This window comes from Neovison vison, chromosome 8, assembly GCF_020171115.1.
Source record: "Neovison vison isolate M4711 chromosome 8, ASM_NN_V1, whole genome shotgun sequence".
In the NCBI taxonomy this organism is placed as follows: domain Eukaryota; kingdom Metazoa; phylum Chordata; class Mammalia; order Carnivora; family Mustelidae; genus Neogale; species Neogale vison.
In genome coordinates this window covers 3446409-3465373 of record NC_058098.1, presented here as the reverse complement: position 1 = coordinate 3465373, position 18965 = coordinate 3446409, and the positions used below count along the sequence as shown (strand labels likewise).

General features: G+C 57.7%; 1 protein-coding gene across 1 annotated transcript in view; it reads left to right on the top strand.

Annotated features, from left to right (window-relative positions):
* Positions 1-1605: 1605 nt before the first annotated feature.
* Positions 1606-18965, top strand: part of PHACTR3 (phosphatase and actin regulator 3) — a 199606-nt gene continuing 182246 nt past the window's right edge. Inside the window, exon 1 of the mRNA XM_044262737.1 lies at positions 1606-1738. Within this exon, the coding sequence (XP_044118672.1) occupies positions 1621-1738 (118 nt within the window). The 5' untranslated portion in view covers positions 1606-1620. The remainder of the gene's footprint in view (positions 1739-18965) is intronic.

Here is an 18965-nt window from a genome sequence, read left to right as displayed (position 1 = left end):
GGGCGAGCATCCGTAGCACTTCCCCCCTTCTTGGTTCTGTCCTCGGCCCTCCATTGGGGGTCATCCAACAGTGCCAGGTACTCCCCCTACACACCCCTACACCCAGCTTTAGGGGCTGCCCACGTCTGGAAGAAGAGCCCCCAGAAGGTCCCAGTCCCTGCGCTGCTCCCGCCAGCTGTGCGACCCCTGGCCAGCTCCTCCTCTGATCTCAGTTTCCCCCTCGGAGAGGGCCTACCCCCTGCAGTTGTGTGAGGGGCTGAGAGGGCAGCAGCGGTGGGAGCGTCTGTGCTCCGGCCCTGCACACCGCAAGTCTTAGGGGGGAGCAGCCTCCCCCAGGGCCCCTGGGGCCCAGCCGTCTGGGCATCTGGTGAAATGCTCCCTCCTCTGGGCACCTTCCGAGGCCTGGCTCTGTGCCACGCTCCAACCTTCCCTGCGCCTTTACTGGGATTTCCTCTTTTCATTGCCCTTCCCGTCCCCCAGGCCTTAGCTGGAGACGCTGGAGCTCCGTGTGCCCCCACCCCCATGCCACTATCTGGAATGGTGAGACTTGCTCATTAGCACTTTGGAGGGTACCTCTGTAAGTGGCAGCCCTGGGGGTGTCACCTTCACTGCCTGGCCCACCACTTCCATCTAGGTGTCTGGGGAAGCCTCCCTGGAAGGCACGAGGGGCCCATCTTGCCAGTCTCCCCCCAGGCAGGGTGCTGAGGGCCTGGAGGAAGGGGGGGCGGGGGGGGCAATGGAGAAGGGATTAAGGTTGCAGGGATAAAGCTCTGGAGGGCACCGCCCCCCAGGGTGGAGTCTGGGCAGCAGGACCTACTCGCCTCCATATCCCCAAGAGAGAGACCAGCTAGCTGCCTGAAGCCTCTGGGGAGATTAGGCCCTGCCTCCAAGGGAGGCACCCTCAGGGTCTCCTCCCCTCCCCCTGGGGAGGGGAGAAGGTGGGACTGGGAGCATTCTTATTTCTAGAGCTCTGCTGGGCGGGGGGTAGGCAGTTCATAACTCAGGATGGGCCCCCCCACCTCTCTTGGGCTGGCGGCAGGCAGCCCAGGTATTGGAGACCCCTCCCCATCACCACGCTGGCTCTCACTCCCTCTCTCGTGACGTCATGCTCCTCCCGCGCGGCATGATGGGAGAATCCTAATGTTTTCCAACAGATGCTCCAAGAACAGCTTTCAGATTAAAGCAATTGCAAGAGCAAAGATTTTCCTTTTTCCCTTTTTTTTCCGGGGGGGTGGGGGGTGGGGTGGGGGGAGGGAGCACCCCCAGAAATTCCTGGACATCACCCCCTGCCCCAAGCACGCAATAAACACTGACAAGAAAAAGTTTTTATTTCCTGGTTCAACTTTTTTTTTTTTTTCCTGGAATATAAACTGAAGAATGGGAATAAACACGAATAAATAGCAGAGCGAGGCCGCGCGCCGGGATGCGCCGGGCTGCAGCCGCGAGGCCATTGTCTCACCGCCCTGAAGCCAGCCTGGCGTTGTCCCCCGGCTCCTTCCCTCTCCCTGTCCTTTTTGATTTTCCTTTTTAAAAAAACGCCCCCTCCAGCCCCCTCGCCTGTGACCTTGGCCGCCTCGGATGCTCTGATTCCAGCAACTTGCCCCCGCTCCGGCCAGGCCCATGGCCGCGTCCGAGGACGGGAGCGGCTGCCTCGTGTCGCGGGGCCGCTCGCAGAGTGACCCCAGCGTTCTCACCGACTCCTCGGCCGCCTCCTCCGCCGACGCCGGCGAGAACCCAGGTAACGGGGCCGGGCGAGGGCGGCCGGGCAGGTGGGCAGGCCGGGGGCAGGTGGCGCTGGGCTCGTCCCCGGCGCTGCTCCGCGCCGCGCTCCGCAATCGGGGAGCCGCGCCAGGACCCGGGCGCCCGGCCTCCGCAGTTCGCGTCCCCGGGAACGCGGCCGGGGCGCCGCGGAGCCCTTTGTCCGGGAAAGAACCGAGTTCGCGGGCAGAGCGGGGGCGCTCCGCATCGGCCCTCCTTGCGGGCTTGCGGGCTCCGCCGTTCCTCTCCGAGGGGCTGTCCTGCCTTGGGCGCTGACCAGCTGGGGGAAGAGAGTCAGACCTGTGGCCGCCTCCTCGCGGGCTGGCTCCGAGCTCTGCGTCCCTCCCCGGGGCCCCAGCCCCGGCGGCCCCGGCTTGGGCGTCCCCGCCTGGGCAGGGCAGCGCTCCCGCGGCCGCCGCGCACCGGGGCTCCGGCTGGACGCCCAACTCCGGCGGGGCCTGGCGCACCTGGGCGCGCCCGCCCGCCTCCCGGGACAGGTGTGCCCGGCGGAGCCGCGGGCAGGGAGATGCAGGGCGTGCGCCAGGGCCGAGCCCCGTTTCATTAAATTACACGGACTTTGTCCGCTCCCCCGCCCCCGCGGCAGCGTCGATTGTTTAGGTGATAAATCCGGTTACAAAGGCGTCTATAGGGCTTGATTGATTACTTTCCAGAGAGGAAGAAAGGCCTAATAAAGCAGGAGGGGGGTGGGCTGTGCGGGGCCTGTCACCATGGAGACGCAGGAAGCAAAGTGATCATTAAAACCTTTCTCCACCAGAAGGCAATTTTCACTTCACAGAGAGAAGTCTGAGCTTCTGAAATGTAGGGTTCAAAAAAAGAATCAAAGCTGGTGTTTTGGTATCAAGCCACTGGACTCGATTTCCTCTCTTTGAGAGGCACAATTTTCTCAGGAATGATGTTTTGACAATAAGTTGCCCCTACCTTCCTTAGAAGATTTATTCTCTCCAGATGCACCGGCCCCAGATGGGGACCTGCTCACGGTAAATGGTGGGCATGGAAATCTAGAAACCCCCCCGGGGCTGGGGTGAACGCAGGCTTTGTGGGGAGGGACTCCCTCACCTCACTGGAACACACAGGAGCTTTACTCTCTAACTACAAAGAGGGACCTATTAAAGGCAGCTCTGAGGGCACCAGGGCCCAATTTGAAATTTTAAACAATAAACCCATGCAAGGCTTGTAAGATTTCTTTGTTAGGACTAGTGACACTGTGTCATTTGGTCAAACTAAGGTACCAGCCGAGGAAATCCCTGGCTTTTCCACATCTGGGAGGGCAAGTTAATTTCCTGGGAGTTTCAAGGGAGCCGGCCATAAGGTGACCCTTAAGGGTTTAATTAATCCTTTTATTAGGAATCGGGGATTAAGCCTTCAGCACTCCATGATGGATTGGTTTTCTCTGTGTTGGAGATGCACATCCATGATTGTTCCAATTATGGAAGTTGAGTGGTTCGTCACGAGAGAATCCTTCCGAGCTCCTTTTGTCTCCCTGGCAGTAAAAGGAAGCAAACTTGAAACGGAAATTATGGAGGATTTAGCTTTTTGGCTGTCTGTGAGTTGATGCCTCCGTGGGTGGGAACAGAGGGCTCGGCAGGTGGCTGGTGTCAGTCCACCAGGGAGAGGTGGAAGGGCTTGGGTGATAACGTGATGCCCCAGGAGGGCACACGCCCGAGTTAGTCTCCGGCTCAGATGGTCAAAATGGGACCCTGGGAGCAGCTGTCTGAGGTGAAAGTCTAGAGCGTGTAAAATTCTGTGAGTGGTAGAGCCTGGCTACAGTTATCAATTAAGTATTTATGGACTATGTTAAGCAGAGGAGTTCTGGCAGAAAGAGGGTCAGAATCCTCAAGTTGGAACCAGCCCGGGAGCCTGAAGCAGGAAGGGTGGACCAGGGGAGCATCTTCGATAACTGCCTTGCCTGGTTGGCTTGGCAGGCTTGCATACCTCTTTTGACGGGAGGCTCACTTCTTTATGGGGCGGTGCCTGCTTTTTGGGGGCAGACCTGTTTAAAAATTCTTCAGATGGTTCATTGGAGGCTGCAGCCCCTCTGTCCTGGTGGGATCGTCTCACGGTGTGTGTTACTGGGGGTTGCAGGAAGCCCGTTATTTCAGGGCAGTTAGCATATGGATCTGCGTCTGTTTTTTCACTAGGGCTGAAAAGTCGCAGCCCTCATCTTGCCCTCCCTTCAGGACCTCTTCATTTGTCCTCCTCCTGCTCTAAACATCTACTCCTGGGAGTTGAAGCTGGTGTGCCAGCTGTGGAATAACCCAGTACAAAGTCAGGGAGAAGAGTTGCCTCCTCTCCTCTGAATTCTAGATTTTTATAAAACAGCCCAAGGTTGCATTTACCCTTGCCCCCAAGGCATTTTTTTTTTTTAAAGTAGTCTCCATGCCCAGCAGGGAGCTCACTGGGGCTTGAACTCGTGACCCTGAGATCAAGACCTGAACTGAGATCAAGAGTTAGACGCTTAACCTCCTGAGCCACTCAGGTGCCCCTCCCCCCCCAGTACATTTTTCATGCATCGGAATTCTCTTAGTGAGGACTCAGAACGTTCTCAGAAGGGTAGACTCTCCCTCTCTCACTCTTCAGAGGTTACCATTATGACGAGTTTAGAGGATATCCTCTGGAACTTTCCTATTCGTTTATAGCTACATGTTCTTAGAAGAACAGCTTTGAGAAAACACTGTGTGGAAGGTTCTTCAACTTGTTCCTACTCCATACTGGGTCTTGGAGGTCTTGTCACATAGTATATTTCCCTCTTCCTCTCTTTAATACCTGCACAGCAGGCCAGAGAATATATTTTTCAGTTTATGGATTTGTGTTGTTTCCAGTTTTTACCCATCGCAATCCCCCTGGCTGGGGCTCCCCGGCCAAAGCCTCCTTGGGTTCCTGTGTAAATTTCCTGTAAGGTGTGTCTCATCTTGTGGGATGCCTGGGTCGCAGGGGACCCACATTTTCTTTTTATGATAGTGCACCCTGGAAACTGTACCAACTGACATTCTTTCCAGGCTCTCCGAGAGTGCCCTTTCTCTGATGGCTTGCCAACAGCTGAGATCATCCATCTCCTATTCCCCCTGCACAAAGAGTGACAACTCATGGCTCATTGTGTTAATTTGTGGCTCCTTGATTGCTGGTGAGCTTGAGCAGCCTTATTCGTGTATTAAATCTCTCCGTGGCCACGTCTGTGGCCAGGGACTGCGTGGTGGGGATGAAGGATGCTCCCCGAGGGCCTTTCCTTCCGCTCTCTCCGCATCATCGCTGCAATAATGATTCTGTCCTGTCTTTGCCAGGCTCCTTTCTGTAAGTTTCTACTCTCTACCCCCAGGCATGGGCAGCCCTTCTCCCCAAACTGAGCTTTAAACAAGGGAATGCAGCACGCATCCCAGGAGTGCCTGCTCATGGGGACTTTGGCTCTGCCCTCAGACTTCCTTCTGCCCCTTGGCACCAGGCGCCTGACCTGGCGTGATCCCGCACGGAGAAGGTCATCTGTGACCTCCTTCTTGTCCAACCCTTGCTGCCTCCTCTGCCTTCCCTGTTCTTGTCCCCTTCGTGTCCTTGCCCCGTCCCTTGTCCCTCTTTCTGATGCTGTCTTCCTCCTGGACCCTGCTGCCTTTGCTTCGGGGCTCCCTGTTTACCCAGCATGACACTTGGGGTCCCTGCAGGTCCTTGGCCACCTTCTTTCTCTACGCCCTGCCCCTCCGGGTGCCTCCCCAGTTCCCCAGGGCAGGACCAGAGACTGGGCTCAGAGTTAGCTGGGAATGCCTTTTAAAACACTTCTGTGGGGCCTGGTCATCTCCCTTTGTAAAGGCTCTGTTCTGGAGGACCAGCCAGGTGGGGGACCTTTGTGGGTGGGCTTCCTCAGGCTTGGCCCTGTGGACATCTGTGACGGGTCGCTTTCTGCAGTAGGGGCTGTCCTCGGTGCTGTATGGAAATGGTTAGCGGCATTCCTGGCCTCTTCACTAGATGACGGTGGCTCCCCCGCCCCTCATTATGATGCCCAAAAATGTCTACAGGCATCACCAGGTGTCCCCTGGGGGTAAAACGGCTCAGGTGAGCTCACGTGGGGAACCCCTGAGTTTAGGGCTCAGCCATGGCCTCAGTCTCTCTGCTGATAGCTTCCGTGTGTGTGTGTGTGTGGGGGGGGGCTGCCCTGCCCTTCCTGAGTCCTGAGCCCCACACCTCTGCTGTCCCCTTCCCGTCCCTCAGATCTCGGGCTGACGTCACCTCCTAGAATGCCCTCCTTGTCCGCCAGGTTAGATCAGACACCCTGCCCCAACCAGCCCCGAGCTGCCCTTGAGTTCCAAGTCACTCAATGTGCTCGTCTCGGCCGGGTATGTCGGGGTCTGTCATCCGTGGGGCCAGTCCCCCTCTCGGCTCCGAGCCCAGCACAGACCTCACATGCAGGAGCATCCGCGAGCATTTGCCGAATGAAAGGCGGACAGGTCCCAGACACCAGGGCTTTCGCTGACGAGGCTTGGGGCCGGCCAGCTGCACGGGCCCCCGTGGAAAAGCAGCTCTGGCACAGCCAAAGAGAGGCTGGGGGGCTGAGGGGCCGGCAGCTGCGCGCTTCTGCAGGGTCAGAGCCACGTCTGGAGGGGGAGAAGCCTCTGAGAGCGTCCTGTGCCCCCCTGAGCTGCGGACTGATACCCAGATGCACCCACCTTCCTCTCGGGGAGCACTCCCATGGATTTCCTTTTCCCTGCCCGTGGCCTCTGGGATCCCCCACCACACCTTCCGGCTGGACCCTCAGGACCGAGTCCCGGGTCTTCTCGTCCCCCGGCCTGGTCCCACAAGGCAGGGCAGGGAGCTTTCCAAAATGTAAGCCCCCTCTGGTGTCTCCTTTGCCGCAGCCCCACGGCCTGGTGGTGGTGAGGGAGATGCATCCCCTTTACGTCTCTTGTGGTTCTTCCCGGCTCCTGGCTCCGATGCTCAAGTCCCGAGTCCAGGGGTTGTCCCTGTGGCCCCTGGCAGAGGGTCCGCGTGGTTCAATCAGCAGCAGAGCCGTGCGGTAATTACCTTGTCAGCTTCTCTGAGCTTATTAAAAAGAAAAGCTGGATGCTTTAAAAAGATACGGAGTTTAAAAACTTAAGAGTTTTGTTTTTTTTTTTTTTTTTCCCCTGACAGTAAAAGCACCGCACAGAAAAAGATGGGATACTTTTGAGATTTCTGTGCCCTGCCCCCTTCTCACCCAAATGCCACCCAGAAGGCCCTCGCAGGGAGGGCTTTGTCAGCACGAGAAGGTCAAACACCAAGTTCAGGGTCCCGGCTTTTCCCCTCGCCACCTTGCGCCCCTCTTGATCTGTTGCCAGTTGCCTTCTCTCTTTCACTCTTGGAAATGATCTCACTGATTTATTCGACAACCTAATTTATTATGTCTCTCCCTCTAGACGACACTGTCTAGTGCCATAGCTGGTGACTTGTAGCCATTTGAATCTGAGTAAATAAATTAAAATTAATACTTCCTTTCCCCTATTGCACTGACTACACTTGAAGACCTCGATAGCCACCGGTGGCTGGTGGCTGCCATCTTAGATAGTGCGGATCTAGAACATTCCATCCCCGTAGTGTTGGGCAGCACTGCTCTGGACTGTAAACCCCCTGAGAGCTGGGCCTTGTCCATTGTCCTCCTGGTTATGCTACATGTGGCTGTTTCCCAGTGAATGTTTGTTGGTTGACTGAGGTCACCAGAGTGGCATTGTCATGGCCCAGAGCTCTCCTGCTAGAGAGACCCTCAGCCTTTTTCAGTCTGATCTTCTCATGTTGTGAAGAGGAGGGTGTCCAAGCAGAGACTATCTCATATCCACACAACATTAATTTGTTTCACCCCAGTGAGTTTCCCCAAAGCAACTAAAATACCCCGTGGTTGGTTCTTGCTGGTTGGCTCTCTTTGACTAAGAAAACAATGACCTCCAAACACGTTGTCTGCAGCGGGATGGGTGGTCCAAGTCTGGCTCTGCCACATACAGGCTAGGTGACTTTGGGCAGGGCACCTCACTTCTCCAAATGTCCATTTCTGTTATGTCACAGAGTGGTAATTTCTGTCCCTAACTCCTGGCGGGTGAGGTTTACTGAGCTATTGTCCATAACCAGGAGTAAATTTTGAGACACTGGTCATTGGTTTCATGGCTTCAAGGAGGCAGGCGTCCCCTCAGACGTTCTCTGATCACCTCGAGATTGTCCCATCTTCTGTGAATGAAGTCAGGAGGCAGCGAACCCGGGGACCAGGTTGGGGAGGTGTGGGAGGGACAACTCCTGGGCCCTTGGCAGCCCCTGCTCTAACTGGGTCTGTGTCAAGGCCAAGCTCTCAGGCTCTCCCCCACGCATGAATGTGGGCGAGCCCGTGCTGACCCCGCGGGACTCATCAGGACGCGGGGCCCCGCAGGGTGTCAGGGTCCGTTCTCAGGAAACAGCGATGAGGAGGAGGCTGTGGTTCTGATTCAGGTTCAGGTCTCCCTGCGTCCCTGCGGCAGCCTGCTGTGTGGACGGGCTGGGTCAAACCATCTCCTCCCACCCAGCCGTTGGCTCCAGACCGCACCTGCCCTTTCCCGTAGTCACCGTCCTTCCGGGGCCATGCCTGACTCCACGGCTGCCTCCCTGTCCAGCTCCAGTTCCCCCTTCCCAGATGCCACTCCCCAGCTGCCTGCCAGCCCCTTCCCCAGACCGCAGTCCTCACAGAGTCCCCTCACCTCCTCCAAGTCACCGACTCGGGTACTATAATTCTGGGGCAGCATTTTGGTGGCCTTGAAATAAGATCTGAATGTGTATTTGGGGGGGAGGGGTTTCACCTTTATGAGTTTGCCTGGCGGGCCCTTTTGGGGAAGGACACCTTCTAGAAGGACATGGCTGAGTCACTGGGACACTTGGGGCCGTGGAGCAGTCACACCAGCCGCAGCTGCAGCGACGGGTGGAATGTTCCAGACCCCCTGCCGGCTCCTCAACCACCCTGTCTTTGACGGGGTGGACAGAGACTGTCAGAGGGAGAGAGGCACAGGGGGAAAGTGTGAATATGACCAGTGGATATCAGAGGATTTTTGACTTACTGTTTTGCATTTTGTGAGGTGGGGGCGATTCCCTGCCCTATGATCGTTCCACATGGGGCCTGAGCTGCAGGGCCGATGGGAGCCGCGTCCTGGCCAGCAGGCGAGTTGGGGAGTGGACAGCTGGCGTGGAGCCTGTTAGGGCCATGTGGGAGCACAGGCCCAGGGCTGCCAGATCCCCTATTTATATCCGGAGGCTGGACATCCAGATTTTTAATGTGAAATGTGATTGTTTGAGCTTGTCAAGTCTATTGGTTAGGGATTGGTTTGGCTTCGTGAAAATAGGAAAACTAAACCGCGCTGGCTGAAATGAGGTTGGGGTTTTCTCGGCTGCTAACCCGTTGCAGCATCAGAGGCTCTGTGACTTCCTTGCAAGCTTCTGGTTGCAGATGGTCGCTGCAACTCTAACAGCAGATACGCCGTCAGGGCAGGATGAAGGGGATGGTGACAGGTTGAGGGCTGTCCACCTGTGGAGTCATGACCCTGCTTTCCTGGGAGCCCTACCCAGGGACATCCGCTGATGCTTTCTTGGCAGGTGCTGCGGGGCTGGGAAATGTGGGGTTTTGTTTGGCTGATTCGTGGTTGTTTAGGATCGGTGCATGGCTTCCTCTCACCAGAGCTGGTGAAAAAGGAGAGGGTCCAAGTGTTTGTAGGTAGTCGCCCTCTGTCGCCTGCCAGGCCAACCTGAAACCAGACAAAACCCCAACCCAAACCAAGCATCGGGGCTGCATGAGGCCTGCAGGCTGCCCTTCGAGGAATACGGAGAAGGAATCTCAGGAAGATTGAAGCAGTTATTTTGTTCCATGACATTTCTTTACCAAGAAATTAAAGGTTGGACTAGGATGTGTGATCTAAGCCTGAACATTATGTCCATCCAAATTTTATTTGAGAATATTTATCCCGGGTACAAGACTGACAAGGTCACTGGCCTTCACGGGGCTGACAGTCTGGTAAATTATTGATAGCTGGAGTGAAAATACGCACGTTGCCAACTCTGCGTTCCATGGGGGCCATCGTGCTTCCTTCTGTTTCATCTTAGGAGGCCAAGGGTCCCGCCCATGGGTAGCTTAGAGGAAGAGGTGGCTGGGGGAGGAGCTTGAATCCAGGGAGTTTGATGCCCCGCCCACCCACCTGCCCACACCACTGCTTGCCCCGCCCACTGCTTGCCCCGCCCACTCTGCCTGCCCCGCCCATTTCTGCGTCCCCTTCATCCCTCTTACCTGCAGGGCTTCATCAGCCTCTTGGATGGAACAGGTACTTGTGCTCTGTCCCTCCCCCGGCTCCGGCAATCCGTCTGGCCCACGTAGGTGTATCCGTAGTCGCATCAACACAGGCGCAGACATCCTCGTCCATTTCCCAGTTCGTCTGACCAGAATGGCCGCCAGGATGAGATCTAGGTATTGAAAGTCAGGCAAGGGGATGGTGGAGAGTCCGCCCTCGGCAGAGTCGTTGAAGGTTTCCCCTTTAATGGGCTGGGGCGGTGTCCCTGTCTGTTCCGGCAGGTCACTGGACGGGTGACTTGGCAGCGCACCTTATCCGACAGGCAGGGCCGGAGGAGGCTGGCACTGATCCGGGGCCAGTCACAGAACGAATCTGCCGCGACCCAAGCGGAGGACTGTGGCCCCGTGGCCTAATAAATACGCGTATTCCACGTTGTCCTGCAGCTGTCTTAAATGTAGCACTTGCTGACGGTGCCGTCGGTCTCAGCCCTCCTGATGGGCCGTGTTACTGCTTTACGAGTTTGGTCCCACTTCTTCCCGGAAGTTTGTATCCGTGTGCAGAGAGATTTTTGCCTGGTTGTAATCACCAGCTCAGGGGATTTGAATCAAGGCGGAGAGATGTGCCAGAAACGATCTTTTTGCTTCCCTTTGGCAGGGAAAGTATCGTCTCGGGCAATGTTAACTCGGGGTGACTGTTTTCTGCAGTCACATGAGTCAGGTTGTTGCTGACCTCGGCACATTTGTCAGCCGGGTCGTTTGTGCACAGCTCCTGAGCCCTCGCGAGCCTCAGAACCCTGCTGCGGTGCTGGGGTCACCAGGCCCCACCCCCCGCTTTTTATTTTCTTTTTAGAGTCCAGGTGCGCTGGGGGACACGGGTTCCATAGAGAGTGGTCGTAGAGGATCTTCCTTGAAACCAAATCTGTTTACGTCCGGGGGAAGATGCATTAAGACGTGAATAAAGTAGCCCGGTCATGCGTTGAGACAGAAGACACAGAGGCAGCAAACGTCGGGGAGGTCACAACCGGGGTGTCGGTTTCAGGGACTTGGGGAGATGCTGTATGTTATCATCCTGGGCTTGTGGCTCTTTGGTTCTTATTTATCTGCACGGCCGCGTGCATGGTGTGGGGGCTGTGTCGCCCGTTCTGAGAGCTCACAGTCTGGGGAGCTGCGATGATGATACCATGTTCACAAATACAATGACAGGATCCCTGTGTCCTAAGCACCAGACCTCTCAGATTGGTCCCCTTCTGGGCTGGGTCTCGTTCCTTCTCTGCCAGTGATCAGTGGTCTGCAAGCAGGTGGCAGGTCAAGGACCCAGGCTGGGCTCCGCGAGCGCCTCTTTTCCATGTGGGCCTCATCCTCCACGGACCCAGCCACCTTGCCTCATGGCAGTGGTGGAAATGCAGGTCATAGTAGATACAGGAGGGGCAGAGAACTGGGGCCACGGTGCAGCCCACACGGCAGGCTCGTTTCCCTTCCCGGACCTTCCGAGCTCTCAGAGACGAGGGCTCGGTGGGGTTCATGTTCCGTGTCTCCTGCTCCTCTCACGAGGTGGAGCCACCCCTGGGAGGCCGACAGACGAGGTAGGAGGGGGCCTGGCAGGTATGTGGACTCTTTGGTGTCAGACTGCCTGGGTTAGCATGACTTTGACAGAGCCCCTGAACATCTCTGAGCCTGTGTCCCCATTGGTAGCAGGACGGCCCCTCGTTGCAGTGCCTACCGTGGAGGATGGTGGTGAGGACCAGGGTGGGTTGGTTTCTGTAAAGCATTAAGCACAGTGCCTGTCACTACGAGAAGCTGAGCATTTGGCCAGTGACGGTGGGGGCAGTGTGGAGGCTCTGACACCCATGTCTCCCATGGGAGGCCTCGCGATGCTGCCAGAAGTGTCCCTCCTGGGGGGAGTGTCCCTGCACTGCGGGGGGATAACCAGGCATCCCTTCCCACCTTCCCACCCTTGCCTGCTTGGCCTTGGGGCTGGTGCACGGGGTCGCTGCTATGGGAGGGACACTCCTCTGGAGGCGCTGTGCCCATCTCCCTAATTGGGGAGCTGAACTGGGGAAGCCAGGATGTAACAGGCCCAGGTCAAAGGACAAGGTTGAAGGCTGAGTCACAGCCCCAGCTGGGATGTCCTGCTGCGAGTGTGCGGGACTGGTGCTTGAGGTCAGCCTTGGCTCGGGAGCGGGTGCGTGGACAGCGGGGCCCTCCTGCTCCTCTCGTGGGATCCCCCCCCCTCCCGCCAGCTACCCTCATGGGTAGCTGCTTCTTCATTAATGTGAAGCAACAGAAGATTTAGGGACAATGTATTAGTTTGTCTCACTGTTCTAGTGGGAGAGTGAGTAGCAGGGGACGTTTAATAACAGGAACGTGGAACGAACTATGAACCCTCCTCATGCTTCTGTTGGTCTGGGCAGCCCCTCGAGGAGGGCAGGGGGCACAGGCCCCTCTCTCTGTTATGTCCCCTGCGGGACTCTGGTAGAGCTGCCTTTCCTTAACGCTGCCACTGCGAACGCTGGTGACATCTTAACGTGACGCCTTTCCTCTAGTAGTTTCCCAACTCTGCCCCGCTCTCTGGGAACTATATTGCTACCTTCTTTCCGTAAAGATTTGTGCTGTTGGCGGCTGTTCTCAGCTCCAGGACAGTCCTGCTCCGCGTGGATGCTAGCTCTTCTCGAGTACATGGTAACGACACCCCGTATCCCCTTCTTCCTCCACGCAGGGAACTATCGGGAAAAGTTAAGTCAGGGGGGAAAAGTCCCCCAGCAAGGGGCAGTGACAGCAGGGCACGGGGCTTCAGGGCAGGTGGTCTTGCCCTTCGGGGAGTTGCTGCAGCCGTGAGAAGGGCAGCGCTTGGAGCACCTCTCTTGGTGATACTGATACGCATTGCTAAAAAGCAGCCGACAAATGTGTTAATAATTAGTCTCTGTGTGGTTTTTTAAATGAACTAATGACAGTTTATTCCCGGAGGACATTAGCCCGGAGCAGCTGTGCCCTCAGGGAAATACAGACTCCGATCACGCGTCTTGTTTCTCTGGTTCCTTTTTCTGACCCTGGGCCGAGTGGATGTTGCATCTCGCTCGGTGGGCTCTTGGGCCAGGAGACCCAGGTCGCCCCTCAAATGGCACCTAGGAGCCCAGTTACCAAACATCTCAGGGGCTGTGACATCGCTCGTTGCAGAGAGGGTGTTAGATGGCTTCTCACCCCACTGCGAGAGCCTGGATTGGGAAAAGAAGAGACACGCAACATACGTGTGACGACACCAGGGGGCTTCTTGCAAGTGTGGGCTCCCCTCCACTCCCCTCCTTCCTCCCCCCCCTCGCTCCTGACCAGCGCACTGAGTGCCTGCCTCAGGCCAGGTGTGACGGTAGGCACAGTAGGCACGGGGACAGCATGGACAGCAGAGGCATTGCCCCACTGCCCTGGGGTCGTCTCATAAGGGGTGGGTCAGGGCTGGGCTCTCCCACAGGCAAACACGAGTCCCATCAGAGGGAGGCTGCCTTGGTGCGGGGGAGGGGCCTGCAGGCTGGGGGAGCTCAGAGAAGGTGTCACTCCAGTCGGGAGCCGAAATGTGGGTTGGAGTGAACCAGCCTGAGTGGGAAGGGCAGGGCTTTCTGGTGGGAGAAGATGGTCCGTGCAAAGGTGGGAAGGAGTTTGGGGGTTGCTCCAGGGACCAGAGTCATGTGGTGGCCGGAGGGTGCCCCGGAGGGGCCGGGAGCCTTCTCCAGGGACTCCTGGGCAGAGCGGGGGTGGGGGGCTTGTCTGCACCTGCAGAGGCAGCAGGAAGCCTGGAGGGGGGGCCCCCATGTCTGCACGTGTGTGCACGTTGTGTGCACGTGTGCGCGCCCGCGTGCGTGGAGAGGGAGACTGGGAGGCTGTTCTCAGGTCCTGTGAAGAGCTCCGGGTTCCCAGCCTGCGTTTTCCTTGGGCTCGCAGACCCCTGTGGGGCTCTTTGTACAGAATGTGCACAGACGTGACTCCCTGCGGTTTCTCGTGAGTGGGGTTCTGCTGTCCTCTCACACCGGGAAGCCTGGAATCAGGCCTCACTCCACAGATTGGTGGGGCCACCGCTGTGTGGCCCCTGTCACCCTTGGGAAGCTTGCGGACCATCCCAGCATCGGGGCTGGAAGTGCTGGAAGGGGGGTCGGGCACCTGTTCTCTCTCTTGCCTGCGATGAGGGTCTGTGAGCCCATGTTCACCGGCCATCTCCCTGCCGTGGGCAGTTCAGAAACCCTCTGTGTGTTTCTCTCATGGTGCCCAGGCCCAGGACGCTGAGCGTGGGCCCCCGTACCCTGAGGTCAGGGGCTCGGGTGGGCACCTGTACTGTGTGCGACGTGGGAAGGAGGTGGGCAGGCCCAGAGGACAGAGGGACGAGGGTCTCCTTCCCAGAATCACTGGGGGTTTCAGGCTTCTTTCTCCCCCTTCTCTCCATTCCTTCCTCTGTTCCCCTCCTTCCTTCCATCTTTCCTCCTATCTCCTCCCCGTGCTCCTGCCTCCCTCCTTCCTGAAAAGAAGAGGCAGTAGTGGGAGAAGGTGCATGGTCGGAGGTTGCCAGGAGCTTTGAAGGTCAGCTTGTCAGGCTCCTGCAGGCCGTAACGGCTACACAGCTCCGTGTGCTGACTTTTGTCAGAAGTTGCTGTGGGGGTGGGGGCAGCCTTCGCACACGTGTGTATGTGTGCATGGGTGCCTGTGTGTGCGTGTTGAGGTTACTGTTGTAACTTCTCATCTTTTGGGGAACATTTATTTATTCGACAGAGAGCGCGCATATGCTGGTGGGGCGGGGCAGTGGGGGAGGGAGAGAGAGTGTCACGCAGACTCTGCCCTGAATGCAGATTCTGGACGTGGGGCTCGATCCCAGGACCCTGAGATCATGACCTGAGATGAAACCGAGAGCTGGGTGTTCAGTCAACCAAGGCACCAGGCACCTGCCTCCCGTCTGGTTTTGAGGCCTCAGTGGGAAGGGACCTGGGTCAGGTGCCAGCTCACATCTTTCCCGCAGACCGCTGGAGCCAGTGTCTGGGTGCCTAGCAGTGAGCCTTCCGGGCATTCTCGAACCCCAGCCCTCCCCCCCCCCCCCGCCGCCCCGGCTAGCCTCGGCAGGTGCCTGCGTCGGGCGGTTCTTCCTGTCCTCCTTTGTGCATGGAGAGATGACATCTCTGCCTTCCTGGGGAGGTCGTGGGCCGCGGATGAGGCCTGGGAGCTCGGCCCAGATCAGCTGTCACTGACCTGCCGCTGACACTCGCCGGTGTGCACCGTGAGATGACGCCCTTCTCCTGTTCCCCCGGGCTGGCGAGTCTGGGATGGAGCGGCTCTGACTGTGGGGGACGGTGCCCCCTGTTTGCTGGCATGGCCTCAGAAGCCTTCACCGTCTTGCTGTGCACGGGAAGGCCTGGTGTCTTTGTCGCCCCTCCAGCTGCAGGACAGGCGGGGGTCCGAGTGCTTCTGGGGGCTGAGCTGGGCGTGGGTCTTAGCAGGGAAGCGCACACATCCAGAGTCCTCTGGGCTGGGTGCTGTTACTCCGTCCCGGACCCCTGCGTCCCTCCTGGAAGCCGTGAGCCACTGTCTAGAGGAGCCTGAGCTCGACTTGCTGGGGGAGAACCCTTGAGCTAATAACTCTAACCCTAACCTTTATTCTGGGGAGCACGCGTTCTATCTTGTGTCATCTTAGCTTCCATCAGAAAGATCTTCAGCAAACACTCAGAAGCATGTTTTCATAGAAGGCGTGAGCCTTGGGAAATAATATCCCCCCCCCCAACCCTGGAAATAGAGGCAGGAAAGGGGAAATAAATGTTTTCCCTGGGAGGTGGTAGATAGCAGTTCTTACAAAAAACAAAAGGGTTTTAAACTGGAAAAGTAATACATGCCCATGTCGGGAAAACTCCGGGCCAGCAGGAGACGGCTGGAGTAGGCGCCGGTGAGCTGGCGTGGCCCGCTCGGGCCTGGGCTGGGGTCTGTTCCGGCCAGCTGTCTGTTTCTTCCCTCCGGGCCTCAGTTTCCCCACTCGCAGGCCTCCCTCCCCCCGCCCAGGTGGTTATGGTCGGCGTTCAGCAGTGCCGCGTGTCGGGTGCCCGCCATGGGGAGACTGAGGTGGAGGGGGACTTGGGGTGTGCGGGGCAGGGCAAGGGAGGAAGGGTGGCCCCCAGACCCCCTTCAGATGGGGACGGCTGAGGAGCGCGATTTGGGGAAGGAGAGCTCAAGTTCAGGAGACAGTCTGGGACGGTTGCCAAGAAGGTATCGGGCACGTGAGCCGGCCGGAGAACCACACCACGCCGACGGGCACATTTGAGGCTCCGTGCTTCCCTCACAGCGGGGCTGTGGGACACGGGGAGGGACTTTGAATGTCCCCAGACTCTTCCCTGTCTCGGTTACAGTGGGGACCCTGACCAGTCAGCCTGCCTCTGCCCACCTACATAGAGGCACGGTGCTGGCTGCTGGGGACCGCCCAAAGGTGCCCTGTCCTCACGGAGCTAGGCCTTGTGACCTGTGCTGGCCACAAAGGGGGCTTGTGTCTGGGACTGAATTTAAGCTCTGGCATGGGTGGGTCCTAGGGGGACGCTGGGTAGGATGGTGTGGCTTTGTGTCTGCAGTCAGGTTGACCTCAGTGAGTTATTTGCCATCTCTGTGCCCTCCTTCGCCTGTAAAAAGGGGACAACAATGTGATTCACGCTGTTTCCAAAGGTGGCCACGATCATTACCTCTGACCCCACCCCCCATCAGGAAGGGTGCTGTCTCCTGCCCCCCTGTGTCCCCGCCACTTGCTTTGACCAACAGATGCCGCAGAAGGGACACAGTATGACTTATGGGCATAGAAGTTAGAGCTCGTGGCCTCTGTTGTGGCCCTCTTGTCTCTTGTGGGCCATCCAGCCAGAGTAGAGCTGAGGTGACCCTGTGAGAGCTGCCGGGCCGGTGAGTGCAGCCGTCCTAGACGACCCAGCCCCGGCCAGGCTCCCAGCTGAATACGGCAGGACCAGTGAGCCCAGCCCTCCCCACGTCGAGCACACGGGCCCATGTTTCTGGATGTAACTGGCTGAACAGTTACATCCTAAAATAGGCCACTGAGATGTGGGGTGGTTTGTTCCACGCCGATAGCTGACTGACACGGACTCCACGGTGCCAGGGCCTATTTCTCGTCAGGAATCACACTCTGGTCCTTTGCTCCACGCTGCTGGGCAGGTGGTGACTTTCAATACGGTTTCTCTGTTTCTGGCTGGGGCTGGGTCTGCCTGGACTTTGGAGGGTTCACCTGGTCTGTGTTGATGGAAATGAAGGTTTCTACCCCAGGAGCCAGTAGCAGGGAGATCTTAGTGCCTGTGGAGTGCCGGGCAGAGGCCAGCCCATCAGAGGACCCTGGGGCTGGGCTGGATTTTGAAGGCATTCAGCTCCGGTGTTCTGAGCTGGGGGCATTCTTTGCAATCCTGTGGGGAGCTTAAACATGAAATCAGCCTGAACTTTCTCCCTGGAATTTGTGACTGGCAGCCGTCACTAACAACTGTTTATTGGATACCTGTCCTGGGGATACAGCAATAAAGACTATGATGTCCCTGCCTTCACAGAGCGAATCCTCTGTTGGGATAAAGGGAAACAAATTAGAAAGATGAAGATGTATGGTGTGACACCAGGGAGTTATAAGTGCCCCAAGGCCAGGCTGGAGGAGGGAGAGTGGCAGGGAGGAGAGGCTGGCTATTTTTAGGTCACATGGTCAGAGAGAGACAAGGCAGAAGTGAAGGGATTAGTCATGTAAATGCCTTGGAGAATAGTTCTCTGGGCAGAGGAATGGCAGGTGCAAAGGTCCTGAGGTAGATTTGTGCTTGGAGTATTGATGAACAAGGGGACCAGGAGGCTTAAGTACAGTGAGTGATGGGGGGCTGGAGGTGTTAGAGCCCATGAGACTTGGCAGTCAGGACTGGGATGCTGGGGAGGTACCGTGGCCCTGCTGGTGGCTTGGGCTTGGTTTCCAGAACCAGCTCTTGGAAGGGGATTGATCTAGCTGCAGTGGGGCATCAGACCATATGGTGTAAGGCTGGTCATGTCGTCAGAGATCATAGTGGCCAAGAGCACACTGTTTGTAGCTGCTCTGTTGGGTACCCACGTCCCGACCCTAGGACCTGCTCTGTCTCTGCCTTCAGCTGTGGTTTGAGCTCTGCCCACACGGCAGGTAGGCAACAGGCGATGTGCCTGAGCCCTCCAGGCTGGCACTGGCGCCCAGGTGCCACAGTGGTGTGGTTGCCGGTGCTGTCACGTTGGCAGCTTGAACTTGGCCATGGTGGAAGTATTTACATCGTGGAAACTGGCAGCTGCTATGTGCCTACTCCCGTATCCCTCCCGGGGGTTGGTTAGACACTAAGCAGCTCCCAAGGCCAGGACCCTGCCTCGGGCAAGCACTGGGGGCCCTGGCCCTTCTCCCCTGAAGTGGAGGTATGGCCAGAACATCAGGGAGCTCATGCCTGAGGACTAATCCTCAGCCGAGGGGATGGGGCCAATGTCCTGGCATCCCTGCTTTCGGGTGGGCAGTCCTCAGAGCCCGTGCGGAGTAACCCCCTGCTGCCCATGGCAGAGACCTGGGGAACGCACATATATTCCCCCGCTCTCCGACCCCTGCTGCCTGGGACCATCTTCCAGACTGTTACTCCAAAGCCCACCTCCGGCTCTGCTTCCAGGGAAGCCGAATCAGGATGGTCCTGGAGGGAGAGGCCGTGAGATGGGGCCGCTGTCTGGGTGTATTTGGAAGGGAGAGTCCACAGGATTTGCCGAGCCTGGGAGGGGACTCAGGGGGACCCTGAGGGTTGGGCCTGAGCCCCTGGAAGAAAGAAGTCGTTCTGGACAGCGACGAGGGTGGGGTGGGGAGGGGGAGATAGTGATGAGCAGGCTGGGGGTCTGGGAGTCCTGGTGCGCAGGTGAGCCATGCAGGTTTGAACAGTTTCTGAACCAGAGGTTTCCCAGAGACCTG